General features: G+C 45.5%; 1 protein-coding gene across 3 annotated transcripts in view; it reads left to right on the top strand.

Annotated features, from left to right (window-relative positions):
* EDARADD (EDAR associated death domain) overlaps nt 1-26,279 on the top strand; it is a 66,372-nt gene that overhangs the window by 14,269 nt on the left and 25,824 nt on the right. For all 3 annotated transcript variants that reach the window (NM_001243663.1, XM_021072012.2, XM_021072013.2), the window contains 2 exon segments: nt 3,715-3,754; nt 10,212-10,270. In NM_001243663.1, coding sequence (NP_001230592.1) covers nt 3,715-3,754; nt 10,212-10,270 — 99 coding nt within the window.

Genomic DNA, 26,279 nt, shown 5'->3' with positions numbered 1-26,279 from the left:
CTTAACTTTATAAAAACAGAGTGCAGGGAGTTTCAGCTGTAGCGCAGCAGGCTAAGAACCTAACATAGCGTCCAGGAGGATATGGGTTCGATCCCTGGCCTTGCTCAGCGGGTTAAGGATCCAGCATTGCTGTGAGCTGTGGTATAGATCGCAGATGCAGCTTGGATCTGGCGTGGCTGTGGCTGTGGCTGTGGTGTAGGCCAGTGGCTACAGCTCTGATTCGGCCTGGGAACTTCCATATGCTGCAGGTGCCGCCCTAAAAAGAAAAAAAAACAAAAACAAAAAAACAGAGTGCAGAATGACCCTGTGGTCACGTCTCATGATCCCCTCAGGTGTGGTCTGCTACGAAAGCTGTGGGTTCTGTAAAGTGCTCCTCAGCCCTCCCTTCCCACTGCCTGACTGTGGTTATCTCTGCCTCCCACTCCCTTCCCTGGCAGCCCCCTTTTCACCTCCCACCTGCACCTCTCACCGCTGCTCTTTGCCAGGCCACAGTGGTTTTTCTGTAGCCTTCCTGTTCTGGTTTGCTGTAGCCGCCATAAGGTCCCACAGACAGAGTGCCTGAAGACAACAGAAATGCATTTTTTTTTTTTTTTTTTTTGTCTTTTGTTGTTGTTGTTATTGTTGTTGCTATTTCTTGGGCCGCTCCCTCGGCATTATTGTTGTTGTTGTTGCTATTTCTTGGGCCGCTCCCGCGGCATATGGAGGTTCCCAGGCTAGGGGTTGAATCGGAGCTGTAGCCACCGGCCTACGCCAGAGCCACAGCAACTCGGGATCCGAGCCGCGTCTGCAACCTACACCACAGCTCACGGCAACGCCGGATCGTTAACCCACTGAGCAAGGGCAGGGACCGAACCCGCAACCTCATGGTTCCTAGTCGGATTCGTTAACCACTGCGCCACGACGGGAACTCCAGAAATGCATTATTGAGAGAAATCAGGGTGCCTTCAGGGCTGAGCTCCCTCTGAAACCTGTAGGGAAGAATCCTGTCTTGTGTCTTCTTGCCTCCAGTGGTCGCTGGCAGTTCCTGGTGGCCCCTGGCTCAAGCTTCTTCTCTCCCTTCACCCCTTTCGAGGTCACACAACTGTCTGGTCCTTGTGTGTCTGTGTCTTGGCATCTCTTCTCTTACAAGGACATCTGTCCTGTTGGAGGAAGGGCCTACCCTACACCAGTGTGACCTCACCTCAACTCATTCTATCTACAACAACCCAATTTCCAGTGAAGTCACGTTCGGAGCACTCAGGGATAGGAGTTTGACATGTCTTTTGGGGGGATCACATTTCCAATATTCCTGCTGCTTCCAGGATTAAATATACAGTCCTTGATGTGCAGATGCAGCCCTCCGTGTCCTTGTCTCAGCATCCCCGCCTCCCCGCCCCAGGAGCTGGTCATGTACAGCTACTTGCTGCTCCTCAAATGCCCCATGCCCCCTCACCATCTTGGGGCACTGATCGTGCTGCTCCATCCTGCCTCCTTCCCTAGTGAGCTCCCGTGTGTCCTACTATAGATAGAATTAGCACTGCAGAAAAGAGAGGACGTGTGGTTTAGAGGTCAGAGCTGAAGGCTTATTCTGTTTCTTGTTCCAACATTAACTTCTCATCAATCTTAATTTCATTTCTGTAACTTGAGAATAAGATCAAGCAAGGAGTCAGGCCTATTGATAAATCCAACACCTGCCGGCTCTGTTCAGGTGTTCCTTGTCTAGGAAGCCTTCTTGCCTTACCCTGGGGCCTTCAGGTTCTCCCGTTTCTGCAGCCCAGTCCCTGCTTTTTATGATTTGCTTGCCTGACTTCCTGCAAGGCCGTGCCGACCACCTTCCTGTCTGCAGAGGTGGGCACAGAGCAGGCAGCAGCATGTGATGACTGTCCCGAGATGCCAGAATGGCACCCACCTAATTTCCTCTGCCTCACCTCCCGGGTCTTCCGTGGAAACAGGCTCCATTATTTCGTATCCAACCCTGTTGTCCTCTTCTGCCTCCAACATGCATCTCTGCTTCATGCTGGCCACCCTTCCAGCCACCTGGCCTTGCTCTTCCACATCATGTGCAACTGCCATGCTCCTTCCTCTGTTGCCAGAGCCCTAGGCATCCTCTAGGCCTAGCTCAGCTGTCAGTCTGTCCAAGAAACCTGCACTTGTTCATTGCACTAACAAACAGAGTCTGAAGCTGGGGATGCAAAATCATCATCCCTTCTCTTGAAACACTCAGTGTCTGTCTGAGAAAATAGACAAGGACTTTGAAATGAGCCTGATGAGTAGTACAGGTGTGTTTTTTCCATGTTCTGAGGAGCAGAGTATGGAGAAGGATTTAGTCTGGGGAAAAACTATTTGACTTTTTTTTTTTCAATTGAAGTGTAGTTGATTTACAATGTGTTAATTTCTGCTGTACAGCAGAGTGACTCAGTTATGCGCTTTTATCATAGGACACTGAATATAGTTCTGTGTGCTATACAGTAGGGCCTTGTTGTTTATCCACTTCATATATAATAGCTTACATCTGCTAAATCCAACCTCCCACTCCATCCCTCTCCCAACCTCCTCCCCCTTGGCAACCACAAGTCTGTTCTCCTTGTCTGTGAATCTGTTTCTGTGACTTTTAAACTCTCTATGGTCATTAACGTTGTGGCTCAGTGGGGATCTAAGTTTGATCCATGGCCTCTCTCAGTGGGTTAAGGATCCTGTGTTGCTGTGGCTGTGATGTAGGCTGGAAGCTGCAGCTCCGATTCGACCCCTAACCCAGGAACTTCCATATGCTGCAGGTGTGGCCCTAAAAATATATAAATAAATAAATTCTCTGTGATTGATTGCTTTGGTAGAAAGTGGTTGGAGGCTTTAAGAGCTCCTGAAACTTTGCTGCCTAGCTCACCACTACCCTCCAAGAAAGGGCATTTAAAAGAATCCTTGGTTCCACATTTGTTTTTCTTCCTCCTCTGTTAAAGGAAGATGGTACTGAGACCTGCAGGAGAGTGGGGAGGTGCAGCTTTGTTTGGGCTGGAGAGTCGTGGACCCAAAGGCCCAGATGTGGTGGCTGGTGGGTTGGGGGACAGGCGGGGGAAGTGGAGAAGTGGGTGCCTCCCGTCTTCTCTCCTTGAAGTCTGCAGAAAGTGACTACATTGGATCATCTGGAGTAGAAGTTTTCAGAACCTTAGATACCTACCTGTTTGTTGGTACCAACAAAGAAATAGGTGATTGTAAGAGCATGTGGTATTTTGAATTCCCTATAAGAGTACTGCCCTCAACTAAAGCGTTGGGGAACTGTTCATAATTGTGCATAAGGGGACCTACCTTGTAGATCTTCCTGCAGCCCGGGACAGGGCTCTCCAGTAGTGAGTCCTGCCCACAGCACATGCTCCTTGACCCAAGTGAATGTCACAGAAATGGAAGAAATGGGCCTTTCCCCATTAATTCGCTCACCCAAGTGTTCCTCAATTTTAAGATGCAGACAATAGATAGAATAGCACTGCAGAAAAGAGGAAGTGTGGTTTGGTGGTCAGAACTAAAGGCTTATTCTGTTTCTTGTGCCAGCATTAACTTCTCATCAACATTAATTTCATTTCTATAAATCGAGAATAAGATAAAGCAATGAGTCAGGCCTATTGATAAATCCAAGGTTTTGAACTAAAATCATGACTTTCCTCAGACAAAGATTTCTTTTCATTTTGATCTTATAATTGGCTATGGTGTTTAAAAATAACTCTCCTCTTTTGTTGGTTTTTACAGTCAGACAAATATCCCATTCAAGATACAGGACTCCCTAAAGGTATGTACCTTGAACTTGTGATTATTTTATCTTGAACAAAGCACCATGCAAAGTAATTTTTCATTATTTTTAATTGTAAAACAGGAACATACTGACAATTTAGGACATGACTTGATGATTATCTCTGGTATGAATTTTCTTATTAAAATCCAGAAATTAGGAGTTCCTGTCATGGCTCAGCAGAAACGAACCTGACTAGTATCCATGAGGATGCAGGTTCAATTCCTGGCCTTGCTCGGCAGGTTAGGGATCCAGTGTTGCTATGAGCTGTGATATAGGTCACAGATGGGCCTCAGATCTCGCATTGCTGTGTCTGTAGTGTAGGCCAGCAGCTGTAGCTCAGATTTGACCCCTAGCCTGGGAACCTCCATATGCCATGGGTGTGGCCCCAAAAAGACAAAAATAAAATCCAGAAATTATTTTATAACAAATAATATATCAAATTGCTATGGTGTTTTTTAATATGCGTAAAATGAAGAAAGCCAGGATTGTGGGTTGCCAGTGACAGAACTGTAACAGAAATTAGTTTAAGAGGTGGGGGCTGGTGGGTGACACTTACTGGCTTGGAGTCTGTAGATACTGCTGAACCCAAGCATTGACTGGTGTCTCAGGCCCAGGCTCTCTCTCATGGCTCTGTCTTCTGTGTTGCCTCCGTCCTCAGGCAGGCTTTCCCAGCACAGTGGGAAAGATGGGCTCTGACACCTCCAGCTTTACCTGGTGCCACTCAGGACAGTGCAGACAGAGACCTTTCCCCCAGCACCCATGGCACAATTCGAGGGGTAGTTGTAGTAGGAACAGTTTAGTCCAGCGGCCATCCCTGTATCCGTTGTTCTCAGGAGGATGGAGGGCTGGCCAGGTCTAAGCCTTGAGTTTGGAAGATGGAGGTGGAGGGTGTGGAATCAGTTCTACTTAAACCCCAGACAGAAGGCCAGGGATGCTTGTCAGGCCCCAAAGCCAAAAGAGCTTTCTTTTATGATCCATAGACTAATGCACCAGGCGTGGTGCAAACCCTAAAGGCCCTAGCCTTTCCTACTTTCCCGTGAGACAGTCTGCAAGGCTGTATCCAGGAGGGAGGCCAAGCTGCTGGTTGTTATGCTGGAGCATTTACCTTGTGCTCTGCTGACAGCCCAGAGAGGAGGGGTGGGGTGGGATCTGACCAGCTTCAGAGATGGCAGGGCCCCAGCTCCCTGGAGGGAGGACTTCCCAGCACAGAGCTGCAGGTTTTCCTGGAAGTCCCTGTGGTACCCAGTATCACGGGCCACCAGAGTGCAGGGTTTGGAGGGGGACTGCCTGCCAGGGCTGCCTGCAGTTACATCTGGGATCCTGCCAAGTCTCCACCCCCATTCCCTATTCGCTTTCCTGCTCCGTGAAGTGATATCATTAGAGTTTCATTCCTTTTGCCTCCTGTAGGGAAAAGGGGCTAAAGGCCAGCTTTGAGCCCCAGTCCTGGCTGTCCTAGGGGAGTTTCCCACAAGCCCACGCCCCCCTTCCCCTCGCCACGGATGACTGCTCAGTGTCCCAAATTCCCTAAGCTCTGTTTGTCTAGTTCAGTGAGAAAGTAAAAGGTGCAAGCCAGGCCACCAGGACGAATGGGGGTCAGTCTTGGACAGTGCCCCTTGGCCTTCTCGGTACAGTGAAGAGTCATCTAGGGAACTAGTTTACAGTGCAGATTCTGGGCGCTGCTACTCTGAAATTAGGATGTAGTGAGTCTAGGGTCAGGTCCATAAACCCATGTTTTAGTACATACCCGAGTGGTTGGGTCACAGACCTCCGGATGAAAGCCTGCTTAAGAAGCTTCCAGAATATGGGATGCTGGCCAGTGGGGCAAATAGGAGAGACTCAAGCGCAGCGAGACCGTGTCAGGGTTTCATGTCCCATCTGCCTCCCAGGGCATTGTGAAAATCCAAGAAATGAGTCTGGCACGGTGCCTGGTGACACACACCAGCATCAGAAGGGGCGGAGGGAAAGCTGGCAAAAGAATCCTGAACAATCAGGTGGGAGGACTGTTGAACGCTTTCCTAGCAGAGTGGCAAAGGAGGAACTGTTTTAGGCAGAGGCTGAGCCCCACTGAACTGGGGATGCATTGTCCTGTTTTGATCTATCTGAAGATCTTTTTTATCACCCTTGAAACTGATTTCCTGTTTTAAAAGGAAAAGATTGTTGCTTAGCAGCCTGATAATACAGTAACTGTCCTGTTGGGTTTCTCCTAGAGCTTGAGTTTTACAAAACCTTAATTAAGATGGCGATGACCAGGAGTTCCCGTCGTGGCGCAGTGGTTAACGAATCCGACTAGGAACCATGAGGTTGCGGGTTCGATCCCTGCCCTATGCTCAGTGGGTTAACGATCTGGCGTTGCCGTGAGCTGTGGTGTAGGTTGCAGATGCGGCTCGGATCCCGCGTTGCTGTGGCTCTGGCGTAGGCCGGTGGCTACAGCTCCAATTCAGCCCCTAGCCTGGGAACCTCCATATGCTGCGGGAGCGGCCCAAGAAATAGCAACAACAACAACAAAAAAGACAAAAGACAAAAAAGATGGCGATGACCAAAAAGACAAAACAACAACAACAACAACAAAAAACGGAGTTCCCATTGTGGCACAGCAGAAACAAATCCAACTAGGCACCATGAGGTTTCGGGTTTGATCGCTGGCCCCGCTCAGGGTTAAGGATCCGGCATTCCCGTGAGCTGTGGTGTAGGTTGAAGATGCAGCTCAGTTCCCGCATTGCTGTGGCTGCGGCATAGGCCGGCAGCTAGCTCCAATTGGGTCCCTAGCCTAGGAACCTCCATATCCCGAGGGTGCGACCCTCAAAAGACAAAAAGACCAAAAAAAAAAAAAAAAAAAACCAAAAAAACCCACAAAAAACAGTGATGACAAGTAACCATACTGCAGATCTTTCTTCTGTCCTTATTCATGGGGGTGGGGGGTGTCATTAAGCACATAATTTCTTATCTCCAAGAAATACATCATCTTATGTGTCATGACCCATGTCCAGAAGTTTAAAAATCTGCTCCACTATTTGCATTTAAGAATTGAGCAGTTTAATGTCTGCAGTATTTTTTTAAGCATACCAGTATCAGCATTAAATGCCTATGGTAATTTTCTCCTTGAATTTGTTTTTAGGCAAATAAAGCCCATATGAATTAGTGGAAGAGGCTAATTTATAGATGAAAAGTAAATGTAATCTGATTCTACCTGGCACTTAAGTGAATTCTGGGGGGGAGGATACTGTATTTAATAGAGAAGTCACTTGTAATTGAACCATTTCCATATGATTAAAAAGCCCTCAAAAAGGTATTTTCTTAAGCAGATGAGCATGTTTCACCAAATCTTTATTATAATTCTAGGATATTCCCGCTTTACGCATGGACAGTATAACACTGTTCCTTAACACGGTCCAAATGAGGGTGGTTCTGAATAATGCGGTTTTACCATAAATCAGCGATAGGCATCTTGTGTAATTTCAGTGATCAGCGTGTTTTTGAGGTAAAACATGTCATTAATACCTATTTTTTTGTCAGGAACAAATGTGTAGCTTCTGCTTCCCCTCATTTTAGAGATTTCAGGGGGTTTGTTCTGTCAGGCTTCTGTCAGGAGAGAGTTTATAGGCATTAAACTCAAGACTAATTTAAGATTGGGGTTTATTTTATGCCACGGAATTCCTCTATCTCCTAGAAACTACTGGCTTGAATTTTCTGAGGGGAGTATGACTCCTCACATTTTGAGAGGAAAGTGTCTTTGGAAAAAGAATTCTGATTTTTGAGCCACTATTCCTAGTGAGGGGAAATTGCACAAAGTACATCATCAGTCAATCAAAATTTAATCATCTTCATTTTCTCTGGTGTCATTGTCCTTTTCTTTTATTGTTCCAAAAAATTGTAGAGCGAATGGAAAGTTAAAGAGAAGAAAGGTAGACTGATTTTATTGTTAACAATTTTGAGGAATTTGACCTTGAGGGTGGATCATATTTGGAATTTGTTAACTAAATGTAGAAGTCGTAGTAGTGCCATGTGAAAAAGTTAGGAGAAAATAAGTACTAAGGAAAACACTAAAGTAATTCTGGAGTGAAAATGTCTGTCTGAAAACTAGCAAGCCAATATGTTATATTTTCTATGATATCTCACCTGTTGGATTGATTGACGGTATTTTGCCAGTAGGTTTCCTTGTTCCAACATGAAATGAGAAACCTCTCCCACCTTCATGATTTGATTTGATGTGACCTGGTCCCACTCATTCCACAAGCTAACTCCCTCCCACCTAACCTAGACGGAGACTCTTGGCCTCCTCCTGTTATAGCAAACTTCCAATAACTCCCTCCCCCAAGTGATGACACAAGTACAAAGGTGACTAGTCTGCAAAATTTTCTATGGTGGAAGGTTAGAGGGGAGGGAGAGGGGTGCGACCCAGGTGTGTTTGGAGACCACATAAGAAAAGTTGCCTTTTTTTTTTTTTTAAGGCCACACCAAATGCATATGGAGGTTCCTAGGCTAGGGGTCTAATTGGAGCTGTAGCCTCCAGCCTACACCACAGCCACAGCAACACGGGATCCAAGCCACGTCTGCGACCTACACCAAGGCTCATGGCAACACCGGATCCTTAACCCACTGAGCGAGGCCAGGGATAGAACCAGCAACCTCATGGTTCCTAGTTGGTTTCATTAACCACTGTGCCACTACAGGAACTCCAAAAATTGCTTTTTAAATTCAAGCGACCATTGTGTTGGGAAGTAAAGAGCCCTACTTTTACAAAGATGCTTTGTTAATGATGGCACGAGCCATTGCAGAATAAGTATGACTGAAGTCACATGTCCATTACATTTTGCTGTGAGGAAACAACCCTTAAGCTGTGTACCCGGATTTTGTAGGGTTCCTATTAGGTGTCAGATATCTGGGGTCCCAGGTCAGGAGGTCTGGAGTGGAGCCCAGGGATCTGCATTGTTAACGGGCACCCCAGGTGATTCTGATGCCAGAGAGCTGGGACTGCGTCGTGGGGACCCCAACCTGGGTAAGATCTCTACTGCTCCAGCTTAAAAAGACATCCTCTAGGATCTCAGTACAAGACTGAGCTTTTAGTTTAAATTTCCTCAGACAATACTATTAGGGAAGACTGTCCTTTCCTCTAGTCAGAATAGTGTAGGCGGCAATGATTATCGCCTCTTATGTGAACAAATCTATCAGCCCAGCCTATAATAATAGGTCAGTGAATGTCAGTGCAGGTAAAAATAAATAGATGAATCAAGCTGTCATTCAATCCTAACTTTTGAACCTTGTGTTAAATGATTCTCTATTTAAGGCTTTGTAACTCTAAAAACTCACATGCCACTAAACATTTATAACATACTTATTTCTGTCAGCTTTCGAGGTTAGCGTGTGCTATTGAATTCCATGATGAAAGGTTAAAATCTGAGGAACAAAATCAGTTTTTAATACATGTGCACAATCTTGATCACAAGTCAGGGAGCTGTGACATTAACACATATATAAGACAACCTAAGAATGGAATTCCTAACAGTTAATCTTTTTTTTGGTGGTGGTGGGAGGGGGTTGAGGTTTTTTTTTATTGTATTGAAGTATAGTTGATTTACAATATTGTGTTCATTTCTAATGTTCAGCAAAGTGACTCAGTTAAATATATATATATATATATATATATATATATATATATATATATATATATACTTTTTCCTATTCTTTTCCATGTGGTTTATCACAGGATATTGAATGTAGTTCCCTGTGCCTAACAGTTAATTCTGAAAGGTGTTAAACATTTCTTTGACGATCACTAGCAATCCCCACTTTAATAATAGGACTGAAATAGTTCTGGTTTGACTTTTAGGAGAGTGAGCCATCTAGACAAGTATAACCCCACTTTGCTCTCTGCGAGGCTTAGTCAGTTGTCAGATAGTGAACACCGAGGAATCTGATGCACTGTCATCAGAGGGGGTGCATTTGGATGGCCTCCTGTTCACCCTGTTGGGGAGGGAGGGCTCCTGCCCTGGGGTCATTGGGATGGCCACACGAAACAGCTGACCTTGGAGGGCTGAGAGTGACAGCAGCCAAGGAGTCACATAGACTCAGCCTGGGGGGAGGAGGACATGGCCGGCCACTCTGGGTCACACAGGGGTTGCACTCAGGAACAGGGTGAACAACCAGGGGCCGTGGGTGACGAGCATTGTCCTAGCAAGAGAGTGTGGTGCACCTAGGTTCCTAAGGGACGTGATTGGCTTGTCTGAACAATTCACTGGTTTGGTGAGAACTGAAACCCACTGCTCAGGGTCACTTTGGTAAGGAACGTGGTCTAGCTGGGGGTCTGACCCACAGGAGTGGACTGGGGCCACTCAAGGCCCTCCTGGTTTACCAGATGTCCAAGCAGCACACACCACTAAGTCTTAAGTTTAGACCTTACACTGCAGAGTATGTGCTTTCTTTATCAAACTGTGTGTCTTTTTATTTTTTCCCCTAGCTGAGGAGTGTGATCCGGTTGCTTTGAACTGCCCGACCAATTCAGATATGCAGCACCAGGTAAGAAGCAGCTCAGTTATGTTTTTACCCTTAGGTACATGCTAACCCAGCTAGAATTTATTTAGCAATGATCTTTTAGAGCTGTAAAAATAAAGAAAAAAAAGGTAAGATTTTTAGATAGTTTGGAAATGATGCATTCCAGTAATGTAGCATATCTATACAACTTCTGTTACTTTTAGTAACTGTGGTAGCTTTAGTCCATTCTTTGAAATAAATAATTATCCATTTGCCAAAAACAGACCATGAGTATACCTGAGTTAGCAAGGAGAGTTGCTTTTTTCCCATGTAGTTGGCATCCTGTGGATGGTAACTTTTTTTTTTTAAGTCCCAACAAACCAGGTGGTTTAGTAAAGTCTTTGTGATTTTTATAGAACTTTTGCTTTGTTCAGATATCAGATATCAAATATTAACATAGAATTTTCGTCGTCCTTTTCCAAAGTATGTTTATTGTTTTCTGACTATAAAAGAGTGTTTGCTATTTTAAACTTCAGACAGGACAAAAATGTCCCAAGAGATTGAGAATTGCTTTTCATTCCATTATTCACCTTTTGAGGGACATCCTTCCAGAAGCTTCCCTGGCTCACTTCAGTTACTTCTTGACCTGTCCAGCCCATCTCTTTTCACTCACTCCAGTCTCATCAGCAAAACTGCACTATACCTCAGGTCTGCTAAGCTGTATTTAAATGTCTCAAAAAGGATGTCTTGCCTCAAGATGGACTGGTTGGGGTCCTGCTCTCTCCATAATGCCAAGTTCATTTTTAGCAAGACAAAATTTGAAGCTTAGTTTGGGCTTTTAAAACATCTGTCAGTAATAAATCATTAATAGTGATATTCTTGGATAATCAAATCACTTTTGTAGTAAAGCTAAGTTACACAAGAAGTTGATAAAACAAGCAATTGTAATCATAAACATGGTTCTTTTGAAAATCACCAATGGTACGTACGCCTTTTAACTTTGACCTGGGGGTCTGCAGTTGCCCATTGTGAATATCATACTCTCATTTATTAATCCTGATACTCAGCATTTTCCTCGGAACTGCAGTCTAATAATTGACTTTGACACTGACTGAATTTGAACTATTTTAGTGAACCTAAAATATAAATTTTTCCTTTCCTGCCATCCTTAATTTGTTTCATACAGTTTTGCCCCTCGCATTTTTTTTTTTTTGTGACATGGTGCAGGCTCTTTTGAAGATACAAGAATGTTACATTGTTTAGTTTTAGGGATTTTCCAAAATCATTAAAGATTAGGTATGGAATATATGTTAAGATACCGTTCTGTATTTTTCCTAATTTTAGTGTTATAGTTCTGCCTTTATCAAGTAAAGACTGTCCTCCAAGATGAAAAAAGATTTATCAACCAAAAAAAGGGGGGAACCTATTTGAGATTTTTATTTCTTCTGTTTTCAAACAGGGTGTCTTATATTCCTATAAAAAGCACTGTATCTAGTTATTTCAGCTGGTTATTTCTTTGCATAATCTACAGGATTTGTTCTAACTGCTAGATATCCAGAAAGAGTCTTTGAAACCAACTTGGCAGTTAGAACAAAGAAAACTCACTAGGGAAGAAACGTTTAAAAAAAAAACACACACACTTCATTTTCTATAGTTCAGACATTAAAGGCAAGCTGAAGGTACATTCTTCAGTATTTAACATTTGCTGTTTCAGTGATTTTTATAATTTAAAAACTGAAATCCACTTCTACTTAAGATTTCATTTTAGCTGCCTTTTTTAGACAATGCCAAGGAAAAACAGTGCGGTATCCCGGTGTCAAAAATGAAAGTCTGGGAGTTCCCACTGTGGCACAGTGGGTTAAGAATCTGACTGCAGCAGCTTGGGTCACTGCTGAGGCATGAGTTTGATCCCCAGATCAGTGCAGTGGGTTAAAGATCTGGCATTGCCGCAGCTGAGGCTTGGATTCAATCCCTAGCCCGAGAATTCCATATGTTTTGGGTGCTGAAAGAAAAAAAAAAAAAAAAAAAAAGTCTGACATCTCAAAATTTCCTAAAGAACCCTTTACTTTTAGTAATTTAGAGTCAATACTCCATCTACTGGAACTGTCCTGCCTCTATAGTTTGTTACAAACATACAAACGTACTTATTGAGCAGATGCTCTGAGACCGGGTGTCCTTGGACATGAAATACAATACATGGGTGGGTAGATCTGGGGGTGGTGAGGGACCAGACCCCAGGCAGAGCTTCCAGACTTGTTGGAGAAGCAGTGTACACAGCGTTAAATTCTAGACATGGATATGGTTCATCCGCTGAAAATGTTTTGCATACCTCTTGGTTAGAGAAGACATTTCCCAGAACCTTTCAATCAAACAATAACATTTTAACTACTCTAACTACATCCACAAATACATGGCAAATAATAGTAATGCAAAAATTTTTCCAGTTTTTAGTCAAGAATCCATGCCAAGAGGAGACTGAGAGAGTATGAAAAATAGTAAATATTAGGATACTAAGTTGGAGTAAGAGGTTTTTTGGGGGAAAATGACATCTTCCTTTATTTACACTGTTTATTTGGGGTTTTTTTTTAGTTTTAAAAACCACATTAAATTATTGGCATGATATGGTACTATTAGTATACTAATGTATGATATTAATAATAAGAGAAACAGTGTAGGGTATATAGGAATGTACTATTTTCTCAGGTTTTCTGTAAATCTAAAACTATTCTGAAATGTACATATATTTTTTAAAACCATACTAAATAAAATTTAGAATCTAGAAAAATGAAAAAACTCATCTACAATTCCACCACTCTAATAGGACTATTTTTGTCATTTTGATGTATTCCCTTAAACATTTTTATATAAATAATTACAAAAACTGTTTGCAGATAATTTTATATCTTGCTTTTGTTGTATAATATCATCTCACAGACATTTCATCCAGTTTGCTACATGGCCTCAGCATCCATCTGAATGGCTGTGTGATGTCACCTCTGAGGTTTACTGCTAAAATAGGTTCCAGGCTGTGTGTGAGGGCAGGTGAGAGCACCCCTGGTGGAACGGATGCTGTGAGCAAAGTCTCTGAGGAGAGTCAGTGGCAAATACTTTGCCTGGAGCTGACGTATCGGGAGGTGGTGAGACTGGAAGATAAGTTGGATCCAGGCTTTGAATGCCAGAGAAAGGTGGCTGGAAGGTATTGGCACGTTGAAGTGATGGCTCCGTGACCATATCTGGGACCATGTGGGACTGAGGAGAAGATGAGACCAGGTTTTAAGCCTGTGACCAGGAGACAGTTGCTACTAACAAAACCAATGGGGAGTTCAGGAGAAAGATAAAATTTGTGTCTTGTTGGGGTGGAGATTCATTTCTCTGTGGGTGGCAGAAAAGGGCACTGAGGGTTTGTGGAGTTTGGGGTGTGTGAGAAGTACGGCAGCCAGTGTCACCCCGGGGATTGGTTCAGGATTCCCGCGTCGGGAGAGTATGGCCGAAGTCCCGGGGGAAGATAGGACTATCAAGGAGAAAGTCTTTGTCCAAACTCAGAGGAGAGCCCAGGATGGAGGGGACGCTTCGGTCTGGAGGCCAGAGGAAGAAGAGGAGCTCGAGGGCAGGCAGAAGGGCGACTCCAGAAGAAAGCTGCCTGTGGTTGAGGCATCTGTACTTCCCCTTCGAGGGCTCACAGTTTACAGTTGGATGTTTGCTGATGGGTTCCTTGTCTCTCTCAGTGATTAGACCACGCCCCACGGGGCAGGGACTACTGTGTCTTTTTGGTCGGAAGTGTGTCCACAATGTCAAGCACATAGTAAGTCTTAATAAATATAGGCAGATAAAAGAGAGAGAAAGGCCAGGGGTGGGCATTGCTTCAGGTGCCAAGGAAAGGGCTGTTGACATCATCCTTTGGTCAAGGGAGAGGCCTTACAAAGACACCACTCGATTTGTCCTTTACCAGGCCTTTCGGGAAGGAAATTGATCATAGGGACAAATGCATAATTGCAAAGGCTTAAGGAGTGAGTAGGTGATAAGAAAGTTTATGTAGTTCTGTGATATTCATGAAGGTAGCAAGGAAAAAATAATAAACTTTTGTTTGAAAGCATTGGAAAATACAGGAAAGCCTTTTTTTTTAATTTTAAGGATGGGAAGCAACAGATTCTAAAGGATAAGGTGTCACTGGGAGTAGAGAGATTAAAAATTTAAAGGGAGAAGAGCAAGAAGTGGAAAAATTAATGGGATTTGCTTTCCCTATGGAAGGTGGAGAGGATTCATTTTCTTAGCAACTATTCATTGATAACATACTCAGCAAGGTTTTGTGGAGAACACGGGGCACGGGGCACGTTGACTTTCCTCAAGGAGTTTGTAATCTGGCAGATGATAGGCACACCTGTGTAGATAAATCAAGTTTATCAAAGGCAACGATAGAAGAATTAGGATTTTACAAGTAAGAACCTCAGCTCTTTTTCAGAGGCAGGACTAAAGGAAGGGATGGATGGGTGAAGACAGAAATTTCATTTTGGATGTAAAGACAAGAAGTGGGGTTAGTTGATATCAAACTGGAGTGGAGCCTTGAATGATGGCACTTGGATGGGGGAGGGAGGGAAGAAATCCAGTAAAGGTATTAGAGGACCAAAGAGTTTGTTCTGTTCGTACAGCAGGGAGGGCATAATGAGGAGGTGGTGTGAGAGCGTTTGATGCATTGGATATAGATTGCAAGAATATAGATGATGATCCATCCATCCATCCATCCATCAAATATTTGAGGCCAAGAAGGTGTCACCACTAGTCTCTTGGATGCTGGGACAACAATGATGAATGCTTAGAGCTTCTGGTGAAATCTGGCATTGTGGGATCTCTAGCAAGGAGAGCTGCATTGGAATGTTTAAGCTAAGAAGCTCCTTCAGGTTCTCAGATTGTCTCAGTACATAAACATAGAGGGAGAGGGAGAGAAAAGGCATGGACAGAGCTCATTCAACAGGCAAACAAGCCTATTTGAAGAGAGAGAGGCCTCTTTCTCCCACCCCAACACACCTGTCCCCCCCCCCACCCCCGCCCGTGTCTTCTCTAAATGCCACCGAGGGAGGCACTGCTCTAGAGGGAGTCTTGAGGGCCAGGATGAAGCATGGGCCTGATATCCGAGGCCCTGGGAAGTTCCTGGAGGGGACTTCCTGTGAAATGGGCTAAAAACAGAGTTTTAGGAAAGTTTTCCTCATAGTGGCTTGTCCAGGGGATGGGAAGACTGAGGCTGGGAGACCCCAGGCGGCTATGTTATCACCCACAGAGGTCATCCCGTGGGCCTGGGTGAAGGTGGTGGGAGGAAGAACGAAGAGAGGGGAGTGCAGGCCACAGGCACTCGTGTTCACAGCTAGGGCTGCTGTAAGAAGCTGCACACAGAGGGAGGAGGTCAGGTCAAGGTGTGGGCAGGGTTGCTTCCTTCCAAGGGTGGGAGGGAAAGTCTATGCCAGGCCCCCCTCCTTGGCTTGTGGACGGCTGTCTTCCCCCTGTGTCTCTTCACATCCTCTTCCCTCTCTGCATGCCTCTCTCTGCCCAGATTTCCCCCTTTTGGTCAGGATGCCCGTCTAATTGGTTTAGGCTCTCATGGCTTCATTTAACTTGTTTACCTCTGTAAAGAGCCTATCTGCAAATACAGTCTCACTCTGAGGTACGAGGTTTGGACTCCAATGTCTGTCTTTGAGGAACACCATTCAACCTCTAACAATGCTTGAAAATATGAAAAAGAGCAGTTCCCGTGTGGCTCAGTGGGAGTGACACTGACTAGTATCCATGAAGACACAGGTTCGATCCCTGGCCCTGCTCAGAGGGTTGGGAATCCAGCATTGCCATGAGCTGTGGTATAGGTCACAGACGTGGCTCAGATCCCAAGTTGCTGTGGCTGTGGTGTTGTAGGATGGCAGCTGCAGCTCTCATTTGACCCCTAGGCTGGGACCCTCCATATGCCATGGGTGTGGCCCTAAAAAAGGATAAAAAAAAAAAAGGAAAAAGAAAGAAAGAAAACAGGAAAAAAAAAATAATCCCGCATTTTAAGGGAGAGATGTAAAGGATTTGTTGTCTGATGGAACTTGGGATGGAAGAGGAGCACAGGGTTGGGGATCCATTTCAGAGAGTCCCAGCTTCTGACCAGGTGAGTGGTGGGGCCACTGTCAAAAAAATAAGAAAATAGGAGTTCCTGTTGTGGCTCAGTGGGTTACAAACCCAACTAGTATCCCTGAGGATGCTGGGTTCATCCCTGGCCTCCCTCAGTGGGTTAAGGATCCAGAGTTGCCCTGAGCTGTGGTGTAGGTCACAGATGTGGCTCAGATCCAGAGTGGCTGTGGCTGTGGTGTAGGCTGGTGGCTGCCCCTTGCCTGGGAACTTCCATATGCTGCACCTGCATCCCTAAAAAAAATAAATAAATAAATAATATTAAAATAAATAAAATAAGAAAATAGCTCATTTGGACATTGGGGGAAAAAAGTGAGGTCATCATTTTTAAGCTCTTAAAATGTCATCAGGCACAGCAGAAATACTTTGGGGATGTGTAATGAATAAGTGAGACTAACCATGAGCACATCTGTCCAGTATAGAACATCTCTACCGGAGTTCCCATCGTGGCGCAGTGGTTAGCGAATCCGACTGGGAACCATGGGGTTGCGGGTTCGGTCCCTGCCCTTGCTCAGTGGGTTGACGATCCAGCGTTGCTGTGAGCTGTGGTGTAGGTTGCAGATGCGGCTCCGATCCTGCATTGCTGTGGCTCTGGCGTAGGCCAGCGGCTGCGGCTCCAATTGGGCCCCTAACCTGGGAACCTCCATATGCCACAGAAGCAGCCCAAAGAAATAGCAAAAAGACAAAAAGACAAAAAAAAAAAAAAAATCTCTACCAGTGATGATGTGCAGAGAAGGGAACGGGACTGCCCAGAGTGGGTGGGAGTGGCCATGTGGAAGAGTATCAGAAACAAGCTATGCTATGCATCAGGGTCCTGGAGCACATGAAGGATTTTTGGAAAATGTTAAGGAAAGTAGAAGTGGCAGACGTGGAGCCCCCAGGAGTGGAGAGCTTGCGGTGGCTCAGGTTCACAGCCTGGCCGCCTCCACCCCCTCAAAGGCTGGGCTGTGTCAGTGTGGTTTGCAGAGGGCTCACAAGCCCAAAGAGGCCGAGGGGGCAGGACATGCAACCAGGCTGCTGGGCTGTCTCGGGGGTTTCCAGGACTCTCCCAAAGGGGTTTGTCCTGTTTCCACAGGGTGGGTGAACTGGGGGGGAGAAAAGAGGTGGGAAAAGAAGTGGAGCTAGGTGGAAGGAGCTGTGAGTTTCCAGAACAGCCAGGGGAAGAGCAGAGCCTTCCCAAACCCCATGGGTGATTCCAGTGTACCCACTGCCTCCGCACATATGACATCACCAAACGGGAGGGAGGAAGTGTCTGGCTGTGGGTTAAGCCAGCACCTGTTGCACAGCAGGGTTGATGTATGAATAGTTTTAGTTTACATTCACATAAATCTGCAGTTGAAGTTGTGGTGAAATTAGTCTCCAGTGACCCTCTCATCCTTCATCTGCCACATCCTCCTGCCACCCTACCAGTCTTGGCCATTTTTTGGATAATCCATGAGCCTGGCATGTCATTGTGCATGTAGAAGGTGATTCAAACATTGACCCTGGAAAGGGGCTGGGGTCTTGCACCATCCAGTGGCTGCTCTGTGATCTAGCCCTATGGGCAGTAATGAGAATCCTTAAGGACAGATTTAGAACTTAGAAGAAAAAAACTAGAAAGAAAACTTAGAAAAAAAGCACCTATTAGTGCCCCACAGAAAAGAGATTTAAATTTTCTCACTTCAAGTTATTAGTGCCCCCCTGTGATCTGCATAGACCCATGGTTCTGCATAGACCCTGACTCCACGTTAGAGTCACTTGGAGAACTTCCATAAAATACCAATACTCGGGTCCCATTCCTCACAGAGTCTAGCTGCTGTGGCCTGGGGTGGGCTCCAGGCACTGATATTTTGGGTTTGGGTATTGTGGGGTTTTTTTGTTTGTTTGGCCATGGCGCTTAGTGGCTTGATGTGGGATCTCAGTCCCCAGACCAGGAATTGAACCCAGGCCATAGCGGTGAAAGCCTCCTAACCTCAAGGCCCCCAGGGAACTCCCTCACTGATGTTTCTTAAGTGTTCCAGGACTTTGTGTAGCTAGAGTGAGAAGGGCTGGGGTAGACCACGCATCCACGGGTAGAAGAAGCCAGACATGTCCTCAGCATCAGCTCTTCCTTCGGCACAGATGCGAGCTGCTCTCACCTGCTGCCAGGTGTGCCCAGTTAGCTGAGGGAGAATTGGGGCAGCCTGCGGGGGCCAGATCCTTGGGTGGGCCTCCGCCTTCACCTTCACATGGCGTTCTTCCTGCGTGGGTGTCTGTGTCCAAATTTCCCCATTTTATAAGAACATCAGTCATACTGGTCATGAGGTCCCCCTCATGACCTCATTTTAACTTGATTATCTCTGTCCAGACCTTCTTTCCCAAGAAGGTCTTATTCTGAGGGACTGAAGTTTGGACTCCAACATAGGAATTTGAGGTGGGGGGCAATTCAGCCCACAACAGCAGGCAATGACTTGGTCTTGATATCTCAGCCTTTCTCTTGGAACCTAGGACACAGTAGGCATTTAATAAGTGGAACGATGGACTGATACCTGACTCCTAGCATCCAGGGTGTTGTGTATGTGGCAGTTCATCAGTATCAGAAAACACAAACCCTGGAGTTCCCCTCGTGGCTCAGTGGTTAACAAATCCGACTAGGAACCATGAGGTTGCGGGTTTGATCTCTGGCCTTGCTCAGTGGGTTAAGGATCCGGCGTTGCCATGAGCTGTGGTGTAGTCACAGATGCGGCTTGGATCCCACATTGCTGTGGCTCTGGCGTAGGCCAGCAGCTACAGCTCCGGTTCGACCCCTAGCCTGGGAACCTCCATATGCCGCAGGAGTGGCCCTAGAAAAGGAAAAAAAAAAAAAAAAAGAAAAGAAAACACAAACCCTGACTGTTTACCTCCTCTCTGCTCTCTGAGCAGGAAGCCAGAACTTGCCCAGCTAACTTACCTCGACTCTTGTGAATGACTTTGCTTTGCTTTTTGTTCCCCTTTCTTCACTTAATACAGTATCGTAAGCATTTTGTACAAGGAGTTAATTTGCTGTAATCGGAAGAAAAGTAGAGGTAACATTTGAAGGCCAAGCATTGTCCCAAGCATTTACCGGTATGAACTTTAATTTTCAGAATGACCCTACGTGGGCTGTACTGTTTTTATACCCATTTTACAGACGAAACCCTGAAGCACAGGGAGGTCAAATCATTTGTTTAAGATCACATGACTCTTGAAAAGTAGAGCCAAGATTTGAACTACCCAGGCAGTCTGACTCTAAGAATCCATGCTTGTGGCTGCTACCAGCCTCCTTGTGGGCTTAGGACCTAGACAGACCTAGGCGCCTGACTCTGTCACTTAGCTGTATCACTTTGAACAGTGACCTAACCTCTCTGTCAGTTTCTGCCTCTGTAAAATGGGTTTGATAACATGAGTTTCCTAGCACGCAGTAGGTACTCAGTCAGTATCTGGTTAGTATTATATTTAAATGAAATGACCTTCATACAGCACTTAAATCTCTCATCCAGTTCAAAGCCTTTCTCTTTACCTCCAACTCAAGCCTGATCTGAAATATTGAGGCCTAAAAAGGGGCAGATGGGCCTGGTTTCCCCTTCCCCTTCTCCAGCAGGTGGGAGTTCAACACTGCAGTTACCTGATACGGGCAATGACTCCCAGCTGAGTGTCCCCACCTGCTCCCAATAGTGCACCCCAGCGCCTTCTCACCCAGTGGTACATCAGGCACCTCTTACCCTGGGTGGGGTCCTTTCAAGGGGGCCATGGCTCTGGTCCCCTGGGCCACAGCACACTCACCCTACTGTCCCACCATCACGGACAGTTCCAGCTGGCTTCTAGCTTCCTTGTACGCCCAGGGTAGCGTCTTTCAGTGGCTGAGGGGCTGGGGCTATGAGGATCTACAGATCAACATATATCAGGCTGAGGAGTGAGGCTGTCCCCACCTCCTGGCAGACACCCCAACAGGTGACCTTGAAGCCCCTTCACTCAGCTGAGGTGTGGGCAGAGAGCTGCCCCTTCTTCCTATGGGCAGAGGAAAGAAAAGAGCCCCAACTATCACTTCTTCCACTGATTCCTTCAAAGACACCTCTTCCTCTTCTGGAAGCTATGGGCGGGGCGCATACCTCTATTCTTGGGCTCTCTCAGCTGGGCCTTGGGGGTTTCCTTGGCACCTTCTGTGGGCTGTGCCCATAGCATTGTCCTCTGCTTAGAGCCCCAATCACAGCTCCTAAGATAGTGGGAAAATGTCCCATCCCCATTCTATTGTGTTATATCTACACCATAGGGTTACTGGACTTCCCAATGATGGGAGGTTGTCTCAACCAGTTTACTGTTCTAATGCTGCTATGGTGAACACCCCAGTATTGGTCTCCACCCTGCAAGGCTACTACATTTATATCTCTATTTATAGGCTAGACCTAATCAACCACACTGCCAGTTTATTCTTCTACTATATAAGCTCCAAGGCTCAAAGTTAATTCCTAGTCATAAATACCACCATATTAAAAAAAAAAATGCTGTATGGAGTTCTCATTGTGGCTCAGTGGGTTATGAACCCAACTAGGATCCATGAGGATGCAGGTTCAATACCTGGCCTCGCTCAGTGGGTTAAGGATCTAACGTTGCTGTGGCTGTGGTGTAGGTCGGTAGCTGCAGCTCCAGCTCAACCCCTAGCCTGGGAACTTCCATATGCTGCAGGTGTGGCCCTGAAAAAAAAATTAATTAAAAAATAATAAAACATGCTCTCTTATCTGTTGAAAGCTTGTCAACAGCTAATTGATTTCTTTGAAATTAAGCCTCTCAAAAATAAAGTTTTATATTCTGTCACCCAGAGTAAATGGGGGGCCAGGGATATATACCTAGGTTTAAGCCTCAGAAACTCCAAGCATGCCGGTCTGTAAAATGTAATATGATGGCCAAGACATTGAAGCTGGAAAACTGTCTTAGCTAATAATGATAAATGCTAAAACAGCAGCTCAGGAATGGTGATTAATGCTGTATCTTATCTATTCACCAAAGAAACAAAAGCCTTTTATTTCCAAAGACACAGATTTTTGTATCTTAGGCGGGTCCCTCCCCACTGTGTGGCACTGGCCTCTCATTTCCCATCTGGGCCCTCACTTCCTCCCTGTCCTCCCACACGCCCTCCATTCTTTAGGTAGGCTGCAGCCTTGCACATGATCTCCTGAGCTTGGTGCCCCCTGGTACTGATCCAGAGGGGAGGCTTGGCATGGCTAATCCTGACCATTTAGAAAGTGGGTTTGGGCCCAGACACTTCAGCGGACAACTTGGCATCTTTAGAGCTGAAGGGGACCACAGAAGTGGTGTCGGTCAGCCTTCTGTTTCACAGAGGGGATCTGAGAACAGAGACTGAGTTGGGACTGGGGCCCTTACTTAGCGTGCCTCCCATACCACGCCCCCATAGCATTTCTGAGTCGGTAGCAGTTGATGTTACCAGTTGCTGCTGGGCCTCTTGCCTTGCTTAAATCTAGGGAGATTTTGAACCTTTCCACAGTCAATGCTGTCAGCCTGGCAGACTCGCACTGGGGTAAAAGCTAGTGGAACAAAATTGGTAAGTGGAGGGGCTGCCCTTTCCGTGAAATTGAACTGAGAGGTGGTTGGCAAAATCCCTTCCAGCGGCCTCACTGCCTTGGCAGAGCCACCGGCCCAGCAGACCAGCTGCAAAGCCGAAGCAATTACATGCATGATAATAACAGGGAATGGACCCAACCTGCACTCACCATAGATGGTATCTCCTATGAGTCAGCCCAGCAGGCCCCTGCCTGCCCTTCTTCACACGCAGCAATCCTTTCAGGCTCCAACAAGATCTGTTTGATAGACTGATGAGTCCTTTAGTTTGTTTTCTAAGGGAAAGTCGGATCGTTCTGCTTTTAGGACATACTGCAGCGTTCCTACACCCCTGATGTGAAAGTTTAGACATGGGGAACCAGAGAAAACTAGAGCTTTCCTCAGAACCTACACTTGGTATTTTTACCCCTGGTGAGAGGGATTCCCGTTAGTTTTGCAACCACAATCTCCCGGTGCAGACAGACTGCACTTTCTTAAAACAGGCTGTGAGAGGGTTGGTTCCCAAGCCTGAGCTATCTGGACAGTCAAAGAAGGAAAAAAGAAGTTCAAAGGGTTGGTTTTGCTGGAATGGAAATCACCTGTTCAGCTCTGTGAATTTACGTCTCTCATCTCTCTTGCCTGTCCTCCTTACTCTCCCTGCTCCCTCTGTGTGTTGTTTATCTACCTTCCCATCGTCCGGTTGACTCTCTCTCCCCTGACATGGTGATGGAGGTGCTACGTTAGAATTGATGGACAGATGCACTAATCATTAGCAAGTGAAAAAATTTGAGAGTAATACCAGGTGAACTTGTACAGATCAGGTCTTTAAGAGCTGTGCATCTTTGCTTTCTGCCTATTGATACCCTAGACAGTTTTGCTGAAAAAAGATCATAAGCTGGTTCTGTCTCCCATTTGGTACTCAGCTTCCTCAGGTTGTATCACCTGACTTTTTCTAGATGACATTTACTTATCCTGGATGGCGATCTTCCAGTAATCCGCTTGCCTCCGTGCTGTGCTCTGCCATCCGTGGGTACCATGGCATCTTGTAGCACATTGTCCCTGGCAGCAACCCCTCCCATGTCTGACCTAACCTGGTCTCTTGTCTTGCCTTCCCTCCCTCCCTCTGCCCAGAAGTTTAGCTGCCAACAGCTCTACTCAGCAAGCATTTCAGTGATGCTCTTATGATTTGGGGTGGAAACTGTCTTGCCCAGCCCTACATTTGGGTGAACCAGGACTACTTGGTTTCTCTGTTTTTGACTGCTGGAGAAAATAATGAAATGCAAGCTGCTGTTCCCACTGCAAATTCATGCCACCCAACCACAGTCATCATTTCAGAACCTCGAGTCCTTTTTTCTATAATGAACTTCCCAGAAATGAAATTTTAAGAGAAAAATCATAGCACTCTAATTTGATAGAGTTCTAATAATGCGTATGTCTTTGGGACCAAGTCGAAATAAAATATTTGTGTAAGACCTGTCCAAGCCAAAGGGCAAAAATGCCTGCTTCCTACCACTTAGTAGTTATTTCCCTGAGAACAACATAAAAGTTTGCATGTCATTCATTAAATTGTACAGTCCTTTACTGCATCTGCTCCAGTTGACTCAATGGCATCTATTCTCATTATTGTTCAGTGCCCTATGGACTGTAATGCCTTTGAATTTCACAAGTGGGTTAGGATTTCACTTAAACTTCTGGTTGGCATAGGTTTCAGGGTGCAGCTGCCCTCATACATGGTTGAGAGTGTAAATTGATACAACTTTCAGAAAATTATTTGGCAACATCTATTCCTCATAGACCCAGTGATCACACTTTAAGGGCTTGATACGACAGACATCATAGCAGAGTGTGTTTGAAACAGAGAAGAGTTGCAGATAACTTACATGCACTTAGGTAGGAAGTGGTTGAATGAATTTTGCTACTTTTGACACCATGTAATAGTTTTAACCATTAAAAAGAGGAAAGGAGTTCCCAGTGTGGCTCAGTGGTTAACGAACCAGACTAGTATCCATGAGGATGAGGGTTCGCTCCCTGGCCTTGCTCAGTGGGTTAAGGACCCAGCATTGCCATGAGCTGTGGTGTAGGTCATAGACGTGGCTCAGATCTGGTGTTGCTGTGGCACAGGCAGGCAGCTACAGCACCAATTTTACCCTTAGGCTGGGAACCTCCTGCAGGCGTGCCCTAAAAAGACAAAAGGAAAAAAAGAAAAGAGGACAGACCACTGACATTAAAAGTTACTCACAATAGGAGTTCCTGTCGTTGCTTAGCGGTTAATGAACCTGAGTAGTTCCATGAGGATGTGGATTCAATCCCTGGCCTCCCTCAGGGGGTTAAGGATCTGGTGTGGCCATGAGCTTCGGTGTAGATGGCAGATGTGGGTTGGATCTGGTGTTGCTGTGGCTGTGGTGTAGGCTGGTAGCTGCAGCTCCCATTCGACCCCTAGCCTGGGCCTGGGAACTTCCATATGCTTCAGTTTCCACCCTAAAAAGACACACACACACACACACACACACACACACACACACACGTGCGTGCACGTGCGCACAAAATATAGGCGTCCCCATTGTGGCTCGATGGGTTCATTGGTTAAGGACCCAATGTCTCAGTGAGGATGTGGGTTTCATTCCTGGCCTTGCTCAGTTTAAGGATCTGGCATTACGTCAAGCTGTGGTGTAGGTCGCAGATGCAGCTCAGATCCCATGTTAACATGACTGTGGCATAGGCTGGTAGCTGAGCTCCAATTCGGGAACTTCCATGTGCTGCAGGTGTGGCCATAAAAAGAAAAAGATATTCACAATATATGGTTTCAGGCTAAACACCATCTCTGCGTAGATTGTGAGTGTGGCTATAAATAAGGAATGTGCCCAAGATTGTAAACAGCGACCTCTGGAGAGGGAGATGGGATGAGAGATTAGGGAGAAAAAGATGTTCACATCTCTTGTCACTTTTTTGAAAAACAGTATGATCTTGAATACTTGTTGTCTATGTGCGTGTGTTTGGTATTTTCTTCAAAGAAAAGCAATGGACTAAATCAAACATTTAGGTGGTATTTAGGCCCAGTAAATTTTTCATATACTGGCCCTTGAAGCCAAGTGGTCTTTCTCCAGCTAGCACATAATTAGGCACCACAGGAAAACCAGAAACCGAAATGAGTTCATGAAGGCCCTCCCTCATCGCAAAGCCTTCCGTCTTTCTGGGCTCCAGCCTGGGATCTGTGAATGAAAGAAACCCAGGCAGAGCCTCCCTGCCTTTCAGTAATATCCATAGCCTCGTGGTCTGCTCGCATTTGCAAGTGCAAACCATAATCTCCTGTAAAATACCTTGTGATATTTCTGAACAATAACCAACTATCACTCACACACAAAGGGAAAACCCCTCCCACTTTCATCTTTGAAACTGTAGCTGGGGTATGAAATTACACCTTGAAGCCCCACCTCAAAGTTGCAGGAACAGCCTCTACCGTCTTTGACCTTCACTTCAACTCCAGAAGTAGCGGGTCTTCCTTGTAATTGGATGGAAAACTCGTTGAAGAGAAGAAAAAAATAAATGTACACAAACCCACAGGTTTGCTCTCATCCTAGCAGAGGACCGTGGCATTCATTTCAAATCTCTGTTCTTCCATCTTTAGTTCTTTCATCCTCGGTGAAACTTTTCCTGTTCCCAAGGTCTCACGTGGGTTCCTTCCCACGTCTGTGCTCCTCTGGCCCTCTGTCTGTGCCTTTCTCATGCATTGTTCCTTGTGGTGTGGATATTTGTGTGTCTTTGTAACCTTGCAGTGTCGGGGATCTGTCTCATTGTCTCCTTTGGTGAATGTATCCTGAATGACACACATTTCTTTTTTTAAAATGATTTTTATTTTTTCCATTATAGCTGGTTTACAGTGTTCTGTCAATTTTTTACTGTACAGCAAAGTGACCCAATCACACATACATACATTCTTTCTCTCATGTTATCCTCCATCATGCTCCATCATAGGTGACTAGATATAGTTTTCTTTGCTATACAGCTGTATAGCAGGATCTCATTGCTTATCCACTCCAAAGGCAATAGTTTGCATCTATTAACCCCAGATTCCCCGTCCATCCCCCTCCCTACCCTGTCTGTGGCAACCACAAGTCTGTTCTCCAAGTCCATGATTTTCTTTTCCATGGAAAGGTTAATTTGTGCCATATATTAGATTCCAGATATAAGTGATACCATATGGTATTTGTCTTTCTCTTTCTGACTTACCTCACTTAGTATGAGAGTCTCTGTTTCTATCCATGTTGCTGCAGATGGCATTATTTTGTTCTTTTTCTGGCTGAGTAGTATTCCATTGTGTATGTATACCACATCTTCTTAATCCATTCATCTGTCAATGGTCATTGAGGTTGTT

This window comes from Sus scrofa, chromosome 14, assembly GCF_054392235.1.
Source record: "Sus scrofa isolate SSC_HxYL_T2T_F1_AM1 chromosome 14, Sscrofa_HxYL_maternal_Yorkshire_Landrace_v2.0, whole genome shotgun sequence".
NCBI classification, from domain to species: domain Eukaryota; kingdom Metazoa; phylum Chordata; class Mammalia; order Artiodactyla; family Suidae; genus Sus; species Sus scrofa.
The sequence above is the reverse complement of the archived record's forward strand: the minus strand, read 5'-3'. Positions and strand labels throughout refer to the sequence as shown.